The sequence below is a fragment of the Notechis scutatus genome, chromosome 3 (genome assembly GCF_049901735.1).
Source record: "Notechis scutatus isolate UNSWTSFEM ecotype Mainland chromosome 3, rNotScu1.2, whole genome shotgun sequence".
In the NCBI taxonomy this organism is placed as follows: domain Eukaryota; kingdom Metazoa; phylum Chordata; class Lepidosauria; order Squamata; family Elapidae; genus Notechis; species Notechis scutatus.
The window spans coordinates 2,233,958-2,254,360 of record NC_142011.1 but is presented as its reverse complement, the minus strand read 5'-3'; the positions used below and the strand labels follow the sequence as shown (position 1 = coordinate 2,254,360).

General features: G+C 44.9%; 1 protein-coding gene across 1 annotated transcript in view; it reads left to right on the top strand.

The window, feature by feature from the left end:
- The window catches only part of EFCAB8 (EF-hand calcium binding domain 8), a 65,419-nt gene extending 61,163 nt beyond the window's left edge, over positions 1-4,256 (top strand). The window contains exon 25 of the mRNA XM_087958973.1: positions 4,044-4,256. Within this exon, the coding sequence (XP_087815099.1) occupies positions 4,044-4,256 (213 nt within the window). The remainder of the gene's footprint in view (positions 1-4,043) is intronic.
- Positions 4,257-20,403: the final 16,147 nt, after the last annotated feature.

The window sequence follows — 20,403 nt, the reverse complement described above, 5'->3', positions numbered from 1 at the left end:
AGGAGGAGGAGAAGGAAGAGGAGGCGAAGGAGGAGGAGGAGGAGGAAGATAACTGTGGGTTTATTTGTGCTTTCTGAGTTTGGACATTTCCTTGAAGATATTTCATTACCAAACTAGGTACTGTCATCAGTGCTGGTAAGAAGTGGGATTGAAGAGGAGGAGGAGGAGGATAAGTGTGGGGTTGTTGATGCTCTCTGAGCTTGGATTTCTTGAAGACATTTCTCCCAAAGGAGCTTTTCCAGGAAGCAACTGGACTTTCTGATTTTTCAGAAAGACGTTTCACTTCTCATCCAAGATGCTTCTTCAGCTCTGGCTGGATGGTTGGGAAGGGAAGGATTTGCGCTCTTTGTAGGCAGCTGGTCATTTGCATCCTTTTAGAGAGCCATCAAGGCCACTCGGGGGGTTTGTCTGTGTCCTCAGGGTCCCCTGAATGGTGCAAATGGTCCCTGTAGTCTGCAATTTTTCCCTCTGGAAATCCATTCCTACTCCCACCCCATTCCAAGGGGGTTCATCCCAAATTGTACAATAGCTATGAGTCTGTACAGATTCTCAGTCAGCTAGGTCATGGTTGTTCCAAAATTGCTTTTTTTTTTCAAGAGGCAACTGGACTTTCTAGTTTTTTAACAGATTTTAACAGATAATCAGAGTTGGAAGGGGCCTTGGAGGTCATCTGTCCAACCCCGCCCAAGCGGAGACCCTACACCATTTCTGACAGATGGCAGTCCAGTCTCTTCTTGTAAGTCTCCAGGGATGAAGCTCCCACAACTTGCGAGGGCAACTTCTGTTCCATGGGTTGATTGTTCTCCCTGTCAGAAAGTTTCTCCTTATTTCCAGGTTGAATCTCTCCTTGTTCAGTTTCCATCCGTTATTCCTTGTCTGGCCTACAGGCCCCTTTTCTCTGAAGGCGTTTCACTTCTCATCCAAGGAGCTTCTTCAGCTCTGACTGGATGGTGGGGAAGGGAAGGATTTACATTCCTTGCAAGACAGCCTGTCATTTGCATCCTTTTAGAGGGTCGTTGAGGCCACTTGGGGGTTTGTCTGTGTCCTCAGGGTCACCTGAGTGGTGCAAATGGATGTGTGAAAGCCTTCTCGGAACTGCTGAAAGGACCGTGTTGTAGATTGGAGGAAGATGGTGTTGTATCCTCCCCCTTTCTTGAAAGAGGGCTATTCAATTTGGACATAGATGTCCTCTTTGACCCCTCTTACAAAAAGCTGGTCCTCTCTGTCCAAAACGCACACTTTGCTGTCCCAGCTCCTTGAAATGCACAGCATCCTGCATGTTCTCTATGTGGCGTTGGGAAGGTTCATCCCCAATGTACAGATCTGCACACGTCTCACTGCATTGTACTGCAAACTGATATTGCTCAGTTTGTGTCCAGGTGTTATATCCGTGGGGTAAGGGGTAGGATTCAATTTTTTTTAACAACCAGTTCTGTGGGTTTGGCTTGGGGGGGTCATGTGACTGGCTGGGTGTGGCCAACTCAACATCACTCACATCGAGGCATGCATCTCCTCGCCTGGCCTCTCATGATTGTGGAGATGCTGCAACAGTTGTAAGTGTGAAAAACGGCCATAAGTCACTTTTTTCAATGCCATTGTAACTTTGAATGGTCATTCCACACAAGCAAAGTACTAGCAAAGGAGGGGAAAAAAACTCCAGAGACGTTCCTGGGACAGGAAGTCAAATCCTGCCAAGAGTGTAATAAGGGTTAACGGAGAGGCAGTTTCTGTAAGCAACACCAGAATGTTTCCTTCCTGCCTTCCTTACAGGATTAGCCCAGTAATTTCTTCTAACAACCGGTTCTCCGAACTGCTTAGAATGTTAACAACCAGTTCTAGCGAATAGGTGCAAACTGGTAGAATCCCACCCCTGCTTGGGGTACACAGCACAATGCAGTGAGACGTGTGCAGATCTGAAGAAGGCTGCACACCCATTTGCACCACTCAGGTGACCCTGAGGACACAAATAAACCTCCAGGTGGCCTCAACGACCCTCTAAAAGGGTGCAAATGACCAGCTATCTGCAAGGAGTATAAATCCTTTGATTCCTCACCATCCAGTCAGAGCTGAAGAAGCTCCTTGGATGAGACACAAAATGTCTTTGGGACAATCCTGGCCTGGAGGACGGAGAATCTCTACAGACTTTTAGCTATACAATTTGGGATGAACACCCTTTGAAATGGTGTGGGTGTAGGAATGGATTTCCAAAAGAAAAAATTGCAGACTACAGGAACCATTTTCACCACTCAGGTGACCCTTAGAACTTTGACATATTCTTAACTATATAGAATTTTACTAAATATCATTACAATTATTTTACATTGGATTTATGTCACATTTTCATATATTTATGTGGTCATTTACATATTCATACATAAGTATACATAGTTATGCCTGTTCATGCCAAATTATGTCATCACACCATAACCTTTCATTTCATCTCTTTTTTGTGTCTACCTTGCAGCCAATGATACCATAAATTCCCAAGTGGCCTCAACGACCCTTTAAAAGGATGCAAATGACCATCTGCTTGCAAGGAGGATAAATCCTTCCATTCCCCACCATCCAGTCAAGAGCTGAAGAAGCTTCTCGGATGAGAAGAATCTTCAAAGAAGTCCAGTTGCCTCTTGAAAAAGAGTACTACGAAATTTGGAATTTATGGTATCATCGGCTGCAAGGGAGACGCAAAATAGAGAGAGATGAAATGAAAGGTTATGGTGTGATGACCTAATTTGGCATGAATAGGCATAACTATACTTATGTATGAATATGTAAATGACCACATAAATACATGAAAATATGACATAAATCCAATGTAAAATAATTGTGATGATATTTAGTAAAATTCTATAGAGTTAAGAATATGTCACTACTACAAATATGCTGCAATGAGTGGAAATATACGTCATGCCCTTGTTAGGGTCTGATTCTGAGAAGGAGGTTGAGCGGATGACAGGGAGTGGGAGTGTGGCTCCAGTGGCTGTGGAGGAAACTGGGGAAGGGCAAAGTCCGGCTGGGCAGAGCAGGAGAGAGATAGAACAAGAGAGAGGGAGTTCAGAGGAAGACCCAGGGCCACCCCCTCCTCATCCTAGGGCATGCAGGGCGGAACAGAGAAGGGAGCAACGTGGCTTATGGGAGAGAAAAGGGCCCTGATCCCTTTCATTAGTTGCAGCTGGGAGAACAGGATATAAGTGGGGCATTTGTACACAGCTCCTTGCTGGAAGCAAAGCGTGCATTATATTTGTCGAGGCTTATTGGAATCCTCCCAACTGTGGATGCTGTGTCATCCTTTGAAAGTCTGCAATTTATCATCCCAGCTTGCCATGTTAATTACTTCAGTGTGGTTTGTGTTGGTTTTTTATTTATTTATTTCTAATTATCTTTACTTTGGGTTTGGACTGCATTTCTGCCCTTCATAGACTGTTTTTTTTTTGAAGAGTTTGATATCCGGCCAAGGACAATTGGACATTGGGGCCAAATTGGAGGCATTAAAGGGAATTTATTCTACCGTGTTTCTCATATAATAAGGCCGGGTCTTATTTTTTTTTTTTGAGCCCTGAAAAAATGGCTAGGCCGTCTTTTTGGGGGTGACTTAATTTCTCCTCCCCTTGCATCTTTGGGCGGGCGGGTGGCGATGGCTTGGATGTTGACCTCGGCGTTGGTGGGGCACTTCGTATCGGGGTCAACGCAGGCAGCACCATATCCGGGTGTACAACAAAAGTACTTCCTAACAGCAAACCCCCCCCCATTTCGCATGTTTTAATATAGGCCTTAATTTGGGGGAGGGGCTTAATTTCATTTCATGCCTATAAAACATGCTGGGACTTCCTATTGGGGGAGGCCGTATTGTTGGAGAAACAGGGTATCTATTGTGACTTTGTTATTTTTGCGTCATGCCCTGGGTCATCACAATATGTTTTTTGGATTTTTAATTTTTTTAAATATTAAAAAAAGGAAAAGAATAAAAAAGGCACCTTTGGCTTGAGGGGTTGAAGTTGCTGCAGGTCTGACCACGCAGGCGTAACCACGTTTTCTTTCCTCAGCCGCGGATCTACCACTGCATCCAGTACACGGACCTTCATCCGCTGATCAGTCCCCAAATCCCCGATGTTTTGGCAGAAGCCCAACAGATGCAGGCTTTGGCTGACATCAAAGGCCTCCGGAAGGGCAAACGATGGATGGCCCTGACGGGGGTCATGAAACCCACCGTGAAGAACATGATGCAACGCAGGAACGCCATGGTGATGAAGGACTGATTCCCCCCCCCCGCCCCCCCAAAATGTTCAGGAGCACAAACTTTGCGACTCTTCCTGGGCCCCGAGCTGGTCCTGCCTTGGGATCCCCGCAGAAGGCTTTTTGCCCAAAAAAAGGGTTTGTTTTTTTAAGTGGCCGGAGTTGGCAAATAAACTGAAGACCGTGACAGTCCGTGGCTTGCGATATGGTCTCTCGGTCCAGCCCGAAGGAAGGAGGGTGGAGGAAGGGGAGAAGGAGGAAGGCCGTTCAGGGCTGAAGGATAAGCTAGAGCCGCTGGTTTGAAAGCAGGTTTCGTTTTTTTCCTAGAGGGGCTTTTTATCTGTTCGAAGACAAATAGGGGCTGATCGGTTTTCTTGGTGGTTTCAAAGTTTTATTAGTTTTATCGAAGTATAAAATATAGATAGTCCTCAGAATGACAATCGGAATGGTCTTCAAAGTCCAATCCCCTCCCCTCCTCTCCTCCTTGCCCTCTCTCTTCTCTCCCCTCCCTCCCCTCTCCTCCCTTCCTTCTCCTCCCTCCCTCCCTCCCTCCCCCTTTCCTTCCCTTCCCTCCCTCCTCTCTCTCCCTACCTCTCCCTTCCTTCCTTCTTTTCTCCTTCCTCCTCTTCCCTTCCCTTCCCTCCCTCTTCCTCTCTCTCCCTCCCTCTTCCCTTCCTTCCTTCTTTTCTCCTTCCTCCCCTTCCTTCCCTTCCCTCCTCTCCCTCCCTCTCCCTACCTCTTCCCTTCCTTCCTTCTTTTTCCTTCCTCCCCCTTCCCTTCCCTCCTCTCCCTCTCTCTCCCTACCTCTTCCCTTCCTTCCTTCTTTTCTCCTTCCTCCTTCCCTTCCCTTCCCTCCTCTCCCTCCCTCTCCCTACCTCTTCCCTTCCTTCCTTCTTTTCTCCTTCCTCCCCTTCCCTTCCCTCCTCTCCCTCTCTCTCCCTACCTCTTCCCTTCCTTCCTTCTTTTCTCCTTCCTCCCCTTTCCTTCCCTTCCCTCCCTCTCCCTCCCCCTGCCTTCCCTTTCCCCTTCCCTTCCCTGCCCTTCCTTTCCCTCCCTTCCTTCCCTTCTCTTTCCCTTCCCCTTTCCTATCCTTCCCTTCCCCTTCTCTTTCTTCCATGGTTATGGCTAGCAGTCACACCTTACATAAAGACAGGTTATCCCTTCTCAGGTGGGTTACAATAATGCCTGGGCAGCCAATATATCTGGGACCTTTAAACTCCCAACCAGGGCAAGGGGTTGGATTGTACAATTACAAGAGCCCTTGGGTGAGAAAACAAAGAGTGAATAGAGACGGCAAGTGAAGTTTGGGGTGTTTTTTTTTTAAAAAAACAAAGGCCAGGCCATTTCCTGGGCGTGGGCCAACCTGGCCTCTATTTGGCTTCCACATGCCAGGATCCGCCTGGCTGCCCCTGCTGGCATGGCCCTGCTGGCATTTGAGCTGAATTGCGTGCTAGCCTCATCACGCTGACGTCCGCTCCCGTTCTGTGCGACACCGGCTGGTTTTTCATTAGCCATCATTGTTCCTCACTTTGATCTTCTGGGCTTGGGCTGCGAAGAGCTGGGGATGGATATCGGGGCCTTGGTGAAGGCCACACCTGGAATGCTGCAGGCAAAAAAAGGTGTTGAGACTTTGGGAAAAGGGCAGAGAAGAGCAACTAAGAGGATTTAAAGGCCTGGAGGCCAAAACCTATGAAGAATGGCTTCAGGATTTGGGTATGGCCAGTCTAGAGAAAAGAAGGACTGGGGGGACGTGATAGCAGCCTTCCAGAATTTGAGGGGCTGCCCCAAAGAAAGAGGGGGGCGGGGTCAACTTATATTCCAAAGCACCAGAAGGCAGGACAAGAAACATGGGATGGAAACTGATCAAGGAGAGAGAAGCAACCTGGAATTAAGGAGAAACTTCCTCACAGTGAGGACAATTAACCAGTGGAACTGCTTGCCACCAGAAGTTGCAGGTGCTTCCAACACTGGAGGTTTTTAGGAAAAGACTGGACAACTACCTATCTGGAATGGGATAGGGGCTCCTGCTTGAGCAAGGGGTTGGGCTAGAAGACCTCCAAGGTCCCTTCCGGCTTTCTTCTGATTGATAGATAGGGCAGCCAGTGGCTTCCTTGGATGTCTGAGTGGGCCCCTTCCTCTTGAGGGGTACCCAGAGTTCTTGGGTGGGGATTGGTGGTCGGTGAAGATGCATTTGGGAGTTGGGGAGAAAGGGCACAAATACGGTCTCATGCAGGACAGCTGTTCTGTGTAAGAGGGATGTTCATGCAGATGTTTGGAGGCTAGATGTTTTGGCCAACTTTTGGCCAAGGATGGTCTAGAGCAGGGGGTCCTCAAACTTGGCAACTTTAAGACTTGTGGACTTCAACTCCACGAGTCTTAAAGTTGCCAAGTTTGGGGGCCTCTGCTCTAGAGTCTAGAGTCTTCTCCATCCTGGACACGATCCAGACAAAGCTCAGAAATCCTAACTTCACACATGCTTGGCCTTCAGTGGGCTCAATTATCAACTTCCCCAATGATGGACCTGCCCTTTCCTGGTGGTCTCCCATCCTAACCCTTTTTTTAGTTTCTGGCAAACCCACAGGGGTAGTGCAGCCATGAAGTCAACAGGAGTTAGAGTTGAATAGATTTGCCCAAGAAAAAGATTGAGAAGACGAGGTCCCTCATCCCATCACCAGGTTGAAGTGGACGCTATGACCACTTCTGAATTCCTCTCCACCCAAGTCCTGCAAGGAGGGAGGAAAGGATCAGAGAGGCCCCTCAAGGCAACCTTCTTGAGAAGATGATAACTGGTCCAGCATGTTTTTCTATGAGCAAATGGACTGCTGGCCACCAAAGATTGCTTCATCTTGGCTTAGACCCAGGATGAAAAGCAGAAAAGAAAGGAAAGCTTCCTCCACAGGTGTCCAGAGATATTACTTAGCCTCAACCTGTTCTCCAAAGCAGGGGTCACCAACTTTTTGGACCTCAGTGACCACCAACTCATAATTTTAAATCCCACATCCACAAATATGAATTTGACTGATGGTGGTTTGCTGATGTTGGTGGGGAGAGAGAGAGAGAGAGAGAGAGAGAGAGAGAGAGAGAGAGAGAGGAGAGAGAGAGAGAGAGAGAGAGAGAGAGAGAGATGATCTAGCCTCTCTCCCTCCCTCCCTCCCCCTCCCTCTCTCTCTTTCACACACACACACACACACACACACACACACAGACAGGGATGGAATTCAACTTAACAACTGGTTCTGTGGGTGTGGCCTAATTTGTGGGTGTGGCTTGGTGGTCATGTGAGTGGCTGGGCATGGCTTATATGTAAATATTACAAATATTTATGTAAATATTGAATTTTTTTTATAAAAAAGAGCAACTTTTACCCAAAATCAGGCAAAGCAGGCAGGCAGATTGAGTTGCTCACAGAATTACAGTTTCATTCAGTGATCTATCTATCTGCCATCGGCTAGCTCAGTCTGTCCCATAAAATTGGCTTGCCGTGAGTCTGCACTGAATAATAGAAACTTCAGTCCTAAGGGAGGTTCGGCTGTGCTTAAAAGCAGAGCCGAAGATCTAAAGACTGGCTAGAAAGCAAGAAATCCAACCATTTCCTGCTTCCTAGCTAATCTAAATCTCCCGGCACAGCAGAACAGATGATGGTCGGAAAAAAAAAAAAAAAAAAGGAAAAACAGCAATTTAGCAGGCTAAGTTCAGGGCGGGCGGGTTCCCGCGGGCCATTTGGGCAGGTCAGCCTTGTTTCCCACGCAGCCTGGATTAATTGCTTTGGGGGGGTGCTCTGGGGGACATTTCTCTGCGGACTGCCAAAATTATCTCGTGGACCACCAATGGGCCATGGCCCACTGGTTGGCGACCGCTGCACCTGAAGGCCGGAGAAGAAACAACGGATGGAAACGAACCAAGGAGAGAAGCAACCTGGAACTCAGGAGAAACTTCCTAATAGTGAGGAATATTAACCAGTGGAACTGCTTGCCACCGGAAGTTGTAGGTGCTCCAACACTGGAGGTTTTCAAGCCAATTGGACGACCATTTGGTCCAGAAAGGTACAGGGCCTCTCCTGCTTGAGCAGGGGGTTGGACTAGAAGACCTCCAAGGCCCCTTTCCCACTCTGGTGTTCTCTGTTCCGCTCTGATCTTCTCTGTCGTTAGCACACGAGTGAGAGCTTCTCTTAGGCACACCTTTCCACACTGTTGGCTCCGTTCTCCAGCTCCTTTGTGCAATATAAGGACACTTCGTTCCCGGCTGGGCGAGGTGTGGGGAAGGCAGCCACCGACGGTCAGATCTAGACCAAACAGGTCTGCCAAGAGGTAAGGTGCAAGGAAGGGGTGGAGGGAGGACCTCTGGAGGTAGAACACTCCAATCGATGATTTCCCACCCCAAGGGGGAACGTAGGAGCTGAAAATCCTGCCTGCCCCCACCCCCCCACCCGGCCTGGGATGTGGATCTTGGCTTGGCAGGGCTGATGCTGGCCACCCCTATTTCTCATTTCTTTTGGCTGCTTTGGGGACTTCCTCCTCTAATCTCTCTCTCTGTGTGTGTGTGTGTGTTTAAAGGATATTTATTTGTACAGGTAGTCCATTGAGAGAATAGAGTAGAGTAGAGAATAGCATAGCATAGCATAGCATAGCATAGCATAGCGTAGCGTAGCGTAGCATAGCATAGCATAGAATAGAATAGAATAGAATAGAATAGAATAGAATAGAATAGAATATTCTTTATTGGCCAAGTGTGACTGGACACACAAGGAATTTGTCTTTGGTGCAAATGCTCTCAGTGTACATAAAAGAAAAAATACATTCGTCAAGAGTCAAGAATCATCAGGTGCAACACTTAATAATAGTCATAGGGTACAATAAGCAATCAAATCATATTAGGAAAACAGTTTAAAGAATAGCATAGAATAGAAATAGAAATAATAGAAATAGAAATAGAAATATAGAAATAGAAATAGAATAGGAACAGAATAGGAATAGAATAGGAATAGAATATAATTCTTTTATTGGCCAAGTGTGATTGGACGCACAAGGAATTTGTCTTGGTGCAAATGCTCTCAGTGTACATAAAAGAAAAGAGACATTCGTCAAGAGTCAAGAATCATCAGGTACAATACTTAATAATAGTCATTGGGTACAATAAGAATAGAATAGAAAATGGAATAGAATATGGAATAGAATAGAATAGAATAGAATAGAATAGAATAGAATAGAATAGAATAGAATAGAATAGAATAGAATAGAATAGAATTCTTTATTGGCCAAGTATGATTGGATGCACAAGGAATTTGTTTTTGGTGCAAATGCTCTCAGTGTCCATAAAAGAAAAGAGACATTCATCAAGAGTTGAGAATCATCAGGTACAACACTTAATGATAGTCATAGGGTACAACCAGCAATCAAATCATACTAGGAAACAGTCAATATAAAACATGAGGATACAAGCAAAAAAGTTACAGTCCTACAGTCACAAGTGGGAGGGGATGGGTGATAAGGAGTGATGAGAAGATTAACACTAATAGTGGTGCAGACTTTGTAATAGTTGAACAGTGTTGAGGGAATTATTTGTTTAGCAGAGTGACGCTTGTGCAGAAGACTGACATTAAAGTTAAAAGAAAAAGAAGATAAAAAAGTATTTTCAAATATGTTTTATATATGGTTTAAATTTGTTAATAAACAGTTAGATAATAGTAGCAGAAATTAGGAGCTGGGAAAACATTATTCTGTAAGCATTTGACCCTGACAATACACTGTTCACAAAGCAGAATAGAATGAATGAGCTAGAAGGGACCTTGGAGGTCTTCTAGTCCAGCCATCTGTTCAAGAACCACTTATGTATGTTAAATGAAAATGCACAAATAAACTATTAAGTCTAAAAAAAAAAAAGATTTCTAGCTGCACTGCCTCTTCATCTGAAGGTCTAGAGAGAAGACCAAATATGTTCTAAGAATTAAAGAGAGGAGTAGAGATCAGAATGAACCAAGAAAGATTACAGTAAAAAGGAAGTTTGGAAGAAAATTGTATTGGGTGACATCCTGATTTCTTTTGGCCATACAGTACTGTGTACCCTCTCCTATACCCACATTCTTTTTTTTAAAAAATATATGTTTTATTATTACATCTTTATATAAATTAAAAAATTCCATATCTATCTGCACAGCGTGTTGTCTGGACACAATTAGTCTTAAGCAGAAATGCAAAATTAATCAATATTAATCATCATAATAAGCACAATAAACATATCAGTAATAATCGCAAAATAGTTAATACAATTAGTTTATCCATCTTACAAAATTTTCAGTGCAAAAGTGTTTATTATCTTTTGGATTTTGTTAGATTCTAATCTCTGATTCTAATAGTTAACCATTGGTAAAACAAGTCCTATGTCAGGAAGGATCCTGTTTCATCCTTTTCTTTTAAGTGTTAATTAAATATACCATATTTTTCAGAGTATAAGATGCTCCGAAGTATAAGATGCACCTAACTTTTGGGGAGCAAAACATGAAAAAAAAATCTGCCTGTTTCAGTTTCAGTTTCAGTTTCAGCACAGCCTGATTAGCACAAACAGCTGATTGTCAGTTGGATGGCTCTGCGCGTCCGATTTTCGGCCTCTGCATCCCATTTTCAGCCTCCGTGTGCCCCGTTTTCGGCCCATTCTGGATGGCGGGGATCAGAAGGGGCGGAAAATGGGGTGTGCGGAGACCGAAAATGGGGTGCGCAGAGGCGACAATAGGTGATTGGAATCTCTGCAGCCTGAAACAGCTGATCGTCGGAAGGTCGATCCGACTGACGATCAGCTGTTTGTGCCCATCAGGCTGTGCTGAAGCTGAAACAGGCTGTTTGCTGTTTGCTGCAAGGAGGCAAATGGGTGGGAGGCAGAGGCTGGTGGGTGGGGGCCAGCAGATGGGCGGGGCTTCAGCAACATTCGCTGTACAAGACGCACAGACATTTCCACCCACTTTTGGGGGTGGAAAAAGTGTGTTTATACTCTGAAAAATATGGTGTTTTCCCTTTGTCACCCACCTTCTTGAAGGTTCCTTCTTCACCCACCTTCCTTTTGACCTCCATCCTTGGAGGCCGCCTAAAATAATCCAGGCCTTTCTTCTGCCATCAGGTTCCTCCAAGTGCCAGCATGGCCATGGTTCTTCTTCTGGGTGTCCTGGTCACCTGTGTCTCCTATTATGGGATGGGTATCCTGTAAAACGAGGCCGTGCGTCCTTGATGTGAGTATGTGGCAAGGAGTAAAGGAGGACAAAGGGCAGGAGGCCTTGAGACCTGATTTTATTTATTTATTTAAAAAAAAAACAAATTTTATTAATTTTACAATTAAAAACAAATCAAAAACACATACACAAATAGAAGAGCAAAAAAGAAAGGAAAAAGAAAAAGAAAAAGAAAAAAGAAAGGAGAAAGAAGAAAAAAAAAGGAAAAAAAAACACTTAAAAACATTCTCATTTTCGACAGTTTGCAAGATCTTTTCTCTTCTTGATTTATGCCATATACGCACACCTCATCCATGTATATGTTTATATATCACTCATATAAATTTGTCCTATTCTTTTTTTTACCTTATGATATAAGATCTGTCTTTGGTCTAACCATTTATACCAGCAATTCCAATTGTTATAATATATTGAAGAATCTTTATTTTTTAAGGCTAGAGTTAGTTTGTCCATTTCTGCACAATCTGAGATTTTTTGGATGATCATCTGTTCTGTAGGTAAAATCAGAGACCTGATTTTAAATGACACTAAAAACCTGTTCCACCCTCCCTAGAGCCGGGATGGCAAACCTATGGCACGTGGAAGTAGCATGCAGAGCCATCTCTCCGGCACACCAGCCGTTGCCTGTTGCTCTTCTGGGTTACAGCACGTGCATTGCACACCAGCCAGCTGGTGTTTGCATGCGCAGGAGTGCCAGAAACCGGGAAGAGCAGCTCTCTGGTGCTCATATGCGAGTCGGGAAGCTGAGCTTCTGCTTTCTGGTACATGCATGCATGCCAGCCAGCTAGTCTCCATGTGCGCATGTGCGCCAGAAACTGAAAGAAACAGGTTTCTGGTGCACATGCGCCGGGAAGCTGCCCTTCTGGTTTCCAGTGCTCCCCTGTGTGCATGCATGCTCCTGTTTCGGGACTCGGTGCTGAAGAGGTTGGCCAACACTGCCCAGAGAATCAAAGCTATCGGTTCAGCTGAGATTCTGTGGAGATTCTTCATCCTCCAGATCAGGGTTGTCCCAAAGGTGCTTTTTCCAAGAGGCAACTGGACTTTCTGGTTTCTTCTTCTGAAGACGTTTTGCTTCTAATTCAAGAAACTTCTTCAGTTCTTCCTGGATGGTGGGGAAGGAAAGGATTTATATTCCTTGCAGACAGCTGGTCATTTGCATCCTTTTAGAGGGTCGTTGAAAGGCTGCTTGGAGGATTATCCGTGTCCTCAACATCACCTGACTGGTGCAAACGGTTCTCTTCTAGTTGCCATTTTTCCTCTGGAAAACTCCTCTGGAACTCCATTCCTACTCCCACACTATTCCAAGGGTGTCCATCCCAAATTTTTACAAAGCTAAAAGTCTGCAGAGATTCTCAGCCCTCCAGGTCATGGTTTATCCCAAAAGGTGCTTTTTCAGGAGGCAACTGGACTTTTCTGGTTTTTTTTTTCTTTGATGATGTTTGGACGATTGAGAACCTTGATTTTGGTTAAGAGCCCATTTAGTGTAGCGATTAAGGTGCTGGCTTAGAAACAGGAGATTAACAGAGAGAATCGAGATCATGTGAAGTGTTAATGCTTGTTTTATAATGCCTTGGTTAGAGCACCCTTGGAATAATGCATCCAGTTTTTGGTGTCCTTAGGGTTTTCAGAAGCCCGTTGCTTTAAATATAAGAATTTAAAGGTTTTATGGGTTCTCTAGTTGTCATTAAGACTCTAGAAAGAGTGCAGAGAAGAGCAACCGAGATGATGAGGGGACTGGAGGCTAAAATATATATAAAGAACGGTTGCAGGGATTGGGTATGTCTTGTTTTGTGAAAAGAAGGACTAGAGGTGACATGATAGCAGCCTTCCAATATTTGAGGGGCTGTCCCAAAGAAACTTCAGTCACCTAGTTACTATCTTTGAAAACATTTATGGAATGCAAGCAGGTTTTGCAAGCTGCTGCACTGCTCCCCCCTCCCTCCCTTTCTGTTGGCAACTCTACAAAGACCACAGAAATATTTTAATGAGTTGACAGATGTTTCATGACCCAACTAGGGAACATCAACAGTTCTAGAAGGAAGAGGGGTTTGCAGAGGCGAGGAAGAAATGGAGAGGAGGAGGAGAAAGGAGGAGAGGAGGAGGAGGAGAACTGTAGGGTCTTTGGTCCTGAGCTTGGTTGTTGTCCTGTGTCTTGCAGGGTTTCATAACCTAACTAGTTAACATCATCAGTGTTAAAAGGGAGGGGATTTGGAGAGAAGAAGAGGAGGAGAAGGAGGAGGAGGAGGATTGTGGGGTCCTTGGTGCTTACTGAGCTTGGTGGTTTTCTTGCAGATGTTTCATGAGTCAACTAGGGAACATCATCAGTGCTACAAGGGAATGGGGATTTCAGAGAGAAGGAGGAGGACTGTGGGGGTCCTTTGTGCACTTTGAGTTTGGTTATTTTCTTGCAGATGTGTCATGAGCCAATATCATCATAGAAGGAGTGGGGGTTGGAGAGAGGAGGAAGAAGAGGAGAGGAGGAGGAGAAAGGGAAGAAGGAGGAGGACTATGGGATCCTTGATGCCCTCTGAGTTTGGTTCTTTTCTTGCAGATGTTTCATGACCCAACTTGGGAACATCATCAGTGCTAGAAGGAAGGGGGCTTGGAGAGAGGAGGAGCAGGAGGAGCTGCGTGGGGTCCAGGGTGCTCTCTGACCACGACAGTTTTCTTGCAGGCATTTCATAACCCAACTATGTAACATCATCAGTGCTAGCCTGTTTCCCTCAAAATAAGAGCCAACTGGAAAATAAGCCCTAGCATGATTTTTCCAGGATATATTATATTCCATATTATATTATATTCCATAATATAAGCCCCATAATATAAGCCCTACCCTGAAAATAAGCCCCTATTAAGACTGTCAGCCATACGGAAGTATTTGGAACCGCATTTCCCCGAAAATAAGACCTAACTGGAAAATAAGCCCTAATGCGTCCTTTGGAGCAAAAATTAATATAAGACCTGGTCTTATTTTGGGGGAAACACGGTAGAAGGGAGGGGGGGGGTTGCTCCCTGTTTCTATACAAATGGCTTGCCGTGTCGGTGTTGGTGGGAGTGTTTTAATGTTTTATCAACTAGCCACAATGCCAACAACCTTCCCTCCTGTGAGATTTTTTTTCCATCAGCAAACAGCTGACAGTTCTCCTGTGTTGCCATACGTCCCTCCTATTTTATGGAGCGACATCTGACAATCTTATCGCAGAACAAATTTGATTTCCAATTATGCTTTCATGGCTTTGCATATATTTGTTTTTCTTATATGTACCCATTTCATGTATTCATAACTATGTATATACTTACACCCATTATCTTGTAAGCGATTGACAAATCAAATAAATAAATAAATAAATGTTAGTAATACTGTAAAAAAAAATATATATTCCCCAACTGCCAGAGCCAGTGGCATTCAGATTATCTCTGTATTATTTTCAGGGTCTGGCCCTACAATCTGTTCTGCTCAGCACCATTTCCCTCCTTAAGTGCTTCTGGTGACCTGTCACTATTTTGTCCATATTTTTATTACGCGATAGGATTTTTTTTTTTTTGCCATTAAGGAAAAAGGAAGAAATAACTAGGGTGCTTCCGAAAACGGATGTCCATTAGCAGCCTCTCAGCTGAGTGGCGAGTAGACCTCGACACCCCTACTCTAAGTGCATATTCAGCAGGCCTTCCTACTTCTGTTTTCCCCACAGCAACAACCCTGCGAGGTGAGCTGGGCTGAGAAAGAAATTGGCCTAAAGTCACCAAGGCAGCTTTCATGGTTAAGGTGGAACTAGAATTCACTATCTCCTCATGATTGGTCCAAAGTCACCTGATGGCTTTCATGCCTAAGGTGGGACTAGAACTCACTGACTCCTGGTGATTGGTCCAAAGTCACCTAGCCGGCTTTCATGTTTAAGGTGGAACAAGAATTCACTGTTTCCTGGTAATTGGCCCAAAGTCACCTAGCTGGCTTTCATGCCTAATGCGGGACTAGAACTCCCCGTCTCCTGGTGATTGGCCCAAAGTCACCCAGTTGGCTTTCATGGTTAAGGCGGGACTAGAACTCACCTTCTCCTGGTGATTGGCCCAAAGTCACCTGGTGGCTTTATGCATAATGCGGGACTAGAACTCCCCGTCTCCTGGTGATTGGCCCAAAGTCACACAGTTGGCTTTCATGCCTAAGGCAGGACTAGAACTCACTGTCTCCTGGTGATTGGCCCAAAGTCACCTGGTGGCTTTTATGCCTAATGCGGGACTAGAACTCCCCATCTCCTGGTGATTGGCCCAAAGTCACCTGGTGGCTTTCATGTCTAAGGCAGGACTAGAACTCACCTTCTCCTGGGGATTGGCCCAAAGTCACCTGGTGGCTTTCATGTCTAAGGCAGGACTAGAACTCACCTTCTCCTGGGGATTGGCTCAAAGTCACCTGGTGGCTTTCATGCCTAAGAGGGGAACTGGTGATTGGCCCAAAGTCACCCACTAAGGCAGGACTAGAACTCACCTTCTCCTGGTGATTGGCTCAAAGTCACTTAGAGGACTCTCCCAACTAGGTGCCTTCACCACGAGACAAATCTGGCTGTAATTTATGCGCTAAGGAGATCCAACCGGATTACACCCATTTGCATTCCGTGGCTATTATGGCATAACAGGCCCTCAATTATTTGGTGAAAACCAGGTTTTCTACAGAAAAATGTAGAAACTCTGAATCAGGCTGTGCCAGGGTCTGGTCTTATCCCAGTGATGCTTCAGTGTCATTTCTGATTAAGAAAACAACAAGCTTGTTTTAGAAAAAAAAAGTAGCATTCTAGAGAGGACAGCCTTCCAATATTTGAGGGGCTGCCCCCAAAGAAGAGAGGGTAGAATTATTTTCCCAAGCCCCCAAAGGCAGGACCAGAAACCATGGATGGAAACTAATCAAGGAGAGAAGCAATTTGGAATTAAGGAGGAGCTTCCTAGCGGAGAGGACAATCAATCGGTGGAACTGCTGGCCACCAGAGGTTGTGGGTGCTACAACACTGGAGGTTTTCACGAACAGATTGGACAGTTGCTTGTCTGAAACGCTATAGGATTCCCTGCCTGAACAGAAGGTTGGACTAGAAGACCTCCAACGTCCCAGCCAGCCCTAGGATTATGAGAGAGATAGACAGACAGACAGATGGAGGGAGGGAGGGATGATTGGGTGGGTAGATGTATGTATGTATGTATGTATGTATGTATGTATGTATGTATGTATGTATGTATGTATGGAAGGAAGGAAGGAAGGAAGGAAGGAAGGAAGGAAGGAAGGAAATAGAGGAAGGGAGGAGGAGAAAAAGGAGGGAGGGAAGGAAGGAAGGAAGGGGAAGGAAGGAAGGAAGGAAGGAAGGAAGGAAGGAAGGAAGGAAGGAAGGAAGGAAGGAAGGAAATGAGGAAGGGAGGGAGGAGAAAAGGAGGGAGGAGGGAGGAAGGAAGGAAGGAAGGGAGAAGGAAGGAAGGAAGGAAGGAAGGAAGGAAGGAAGGAAATAGAGGAAGGAGGGAGGAGAAAAGGGAGGGAGGAAGGAAGGAAGGAAGGAAGGGGAAGGAAGGAAGGACGGAAGGATGGAAGGAAGGAAGGAAGAAGGAAGGAAGGAAGGAAGGAAGGAAGGAAGGAAGGAAGAGTTTGCCTCCAGGCGTTGTGGCTGCTCCATCACTGGAAGCTTTTAAGAAGAGATTGGATACAGCCATTTGTCTGAAATGGTCTAGGGTCTCCTGCTTTAGCAGCGGGTCAGACTAGACCACCTCCAAGGTCCCTTCCAGCTCTATTCTGATGGATTGATTTTGTAGCACGTATTAGAAGTCATTTGCTTGCTCAAAGCAGGCAGGCTTTCCTGGACTCATTTATCCGGAGAGGCGAGCCTTTCTGATGCCTTTTAAAAACTCTCTTTTCTTCCAATCTATTTCTCCATCTCACGAGCACCGCGCCATGAATCACTCCTCATTTTCAGCGCGTGGTGGGTCTGCTTTGGGTTGTAAAATTTCCCATTAGTGTCAAGCCCCGCTAAATAGCCGGCAGCATCCTTCCCTCGTTTTGTCATTCCGAACACTCCGTTTCCTTTAATGGCAGAGAACCTGACCTATGCAGCTCACGCGGAAGAGATGCGATTTAGTGCGCAGAGAACGCGTCGGTTTAGCAAATCCGTAGCTCCGTGGAGAAACTGGCTTTCACAGGAGGAAAAAACCAGTGGCTCTTTTTCTGTGGGCGAGGGACGTGGTCTTTTGGCAAGGAGTTGGTGTAGTCATGGAAGATCAAATATGGCTTGTTAGGCCCATGCATATTTTCCAAGGAGACAGACCGAGACAGGAAAATCAATTGAATTACAATTTATCAGAATATATCAGATTTCTCTGGCTGAAAATGAACTGAATTCTTTATGGGCCAAGTGTGGTTGGACCCACAAGGAATTTGTCTTGGTGCAAATGCTCTCAGTGTCCATAAAAGAAAAGAGACATTCGTCAAGAGTCAAGAATCATCAGGTGCAACACTTAATAATAGTCATAGGGTACAATAAGCAATCAAATCATATTAGGAAAACAGTCAGTTTAAAAAATAGCATAGCATAGAATAGAATAGAATAGAATAGATAATAGGAATAGAATAGAATAGAATAGAATAGAATAGAATAGAATAGAATAGAATAGAATAGGAATAGAATAGAATAGAATTGAATTCTTTATTGGCCAAGTGTGACTGGACACACAAGGAATTTCTCTTGGTGCAAATGCTCTCAGTGCACATAAAAGAAAAGAGACATTTGTCAAGAGTCAAGAATCATCAGATCCAACCCTTAATGATAGTCATAGGATATGACCCAACTAGAGAACATCATCAGTTGTAGAAGGGAGTGGGGTTTGTGGGGAGGAGGAGGAGGAGGTGGAGGACGAAGACTGTGGGGTCTTTAGTGCTCTTTGAACTTGACTGTTTTCTTGCAGATATTTTATTACCCGACTAGGGAACGTCATCAGTTGTAGAAGGGAGTGGGGTTTGTGGGGAGGAGGAGGAGGAGGTGGAGGACGAAGACTGTGGGGTCTTTAGTGCTCTTTGAACTTGACTGTTTTCTTGCAGACATTTTATTACCCAACTAGGGAACGTCATCAAGGCTGGAAGGTTTGTGGGGAGGAGGAAGAGGAGGAGGATTGAGGGGTCCTTGATGCTCACTGAGCTTGGTTGTTTTCTTGCAGTCATTTAGATAGATAGATAGAAAGAAAGAAAGAAAGAAAGAAAGAAAGAAAGAAAGAAAGAAAGAAAGAAAGAAAGAAAGAAAGAAAGAAAGAAAGAATCCTTTTATTGGCCAAGTGTAATTGGACTCACAAGGAATTCGTCTTGGTGCAAATGCTCTCAGTGTACATAAAAGAAAATATACATCCGTCAAGAGTCAAGAATCATCAGGTGCAACACTTAATGAGAGTCATAGGGTACAATAAGCAATCAAATCATACTAGGAAACAGTCAATATAAGTCGTAAGGATACAAGCCACAAAGTTACAGTCATACAGTCACAAGTGGGAGGGGATGGGCGATAAGGAATGATGAGAAGATTAACAGTGATAGTAGTGCAGACTTTGTAAATAGTTGGACAGTGTTGAAGGAATTATTTGTTGAGCAGAGTGATGGCATCTGGGGGAAAAAACTGTCCTTGTGTCTAGTTGTTCTGGTGTGCAGGGCTCTATAGCGTCATTTTGAGGGAAGGAGTTGAAACAGTTTATGTCCAGGATGTGGGGGGTCTGTAGATATTTTCACAGCCCTCTTTTTGACTTGTGCAATATCCAGGTCCTCCATGGAAGGCAGGTTGGTAAGCAAGGAGGAGAAGCAAAATCAGGTGAAGTATTACTACCGCTTTATAAAGCCTTAGTAAGGCCACACCTGGAATCCTCCATCCATTTTGGTTGCCATATCACAAACAAAGAGGTTGAGACTTCGGAAAAAGTGCAGAGAAAAGCAACTAAGAGGCTTAAAAGCCTAGAGACAAAAACATATGAAGAAGGATTGCAGAGTTTGGGCCTGGCCAGTCTAGAGAAAAGAAGGACTAGGGGACAGTGGTGGGATTCAAAGATTTTTTTTTTTACCACCGGTTTGGTGGGCGTGGCTTGGTGGGAGCGCTTTGTGTGCGTGCACACGCTTTGCGCGCGTACGTGCACCAAACATGCACTTTGCGCAGGCTCAGAGGCATTCCAACTCACCTCCTGCCGCGCAAAACAGCCACACTTCAAAAGCAGGGAATGAAGGTGAGTATAGGATCCCGGGTAGGCAGGTGGGCCCAACAACAGAGAACTGACTCGATCTCTGCTGCTCATTGGCGCTACCGGCTCAGCCGAACCGTGGCGAACTGGTAGAATACTACCACTGCTGGGGGACGGACGGACATGATAGCAGTATTCTACTATTTGAAGGGCTACCGCAAAGAAGAGGGAATCAAACTATTCTCCAAAGTGCCTGAAGGCAGAACAAGAAGCAAAGGATGAAAACTATTTATTTATTTATTTTATTTTGTCAAGCGATTACAAGATAATAGGTATAAGTAAAAACATAGTTATGAATACATGGATACATATAAGAAACATAAAAAATAAAAGAAACAATAGGACAGGGACGGTAGGCACATTGGTGCGCTTATGCACGCTCCCTACAGACCTCTTAGGAAGGGGGTGAGGTCAATAGGAGACAGTCTAAGGTTAAAGTTTTTGGGGTTTGGGGAAGAAACCACAGAGCCAGGTAGAGTATTCCAGACATTGACCCCTCTATTGCTGAAGTCGTATTTCCTGCACTGAAGTTTGGTGCGGTTAACTTTGAGTTTGTATCTATTGTTTGCTCCAGTGTTGTTATGGTTGAAGCTGAAGTATTCATTGACAGGTAGGACATTGCAATGTATGATTTTATATACTATATTTAGATCGGACCGAAGGCGGCATAGTTCTAGGTTTTCTAGGTGTAGCATTTCAAGTCAAACTATTCTCCA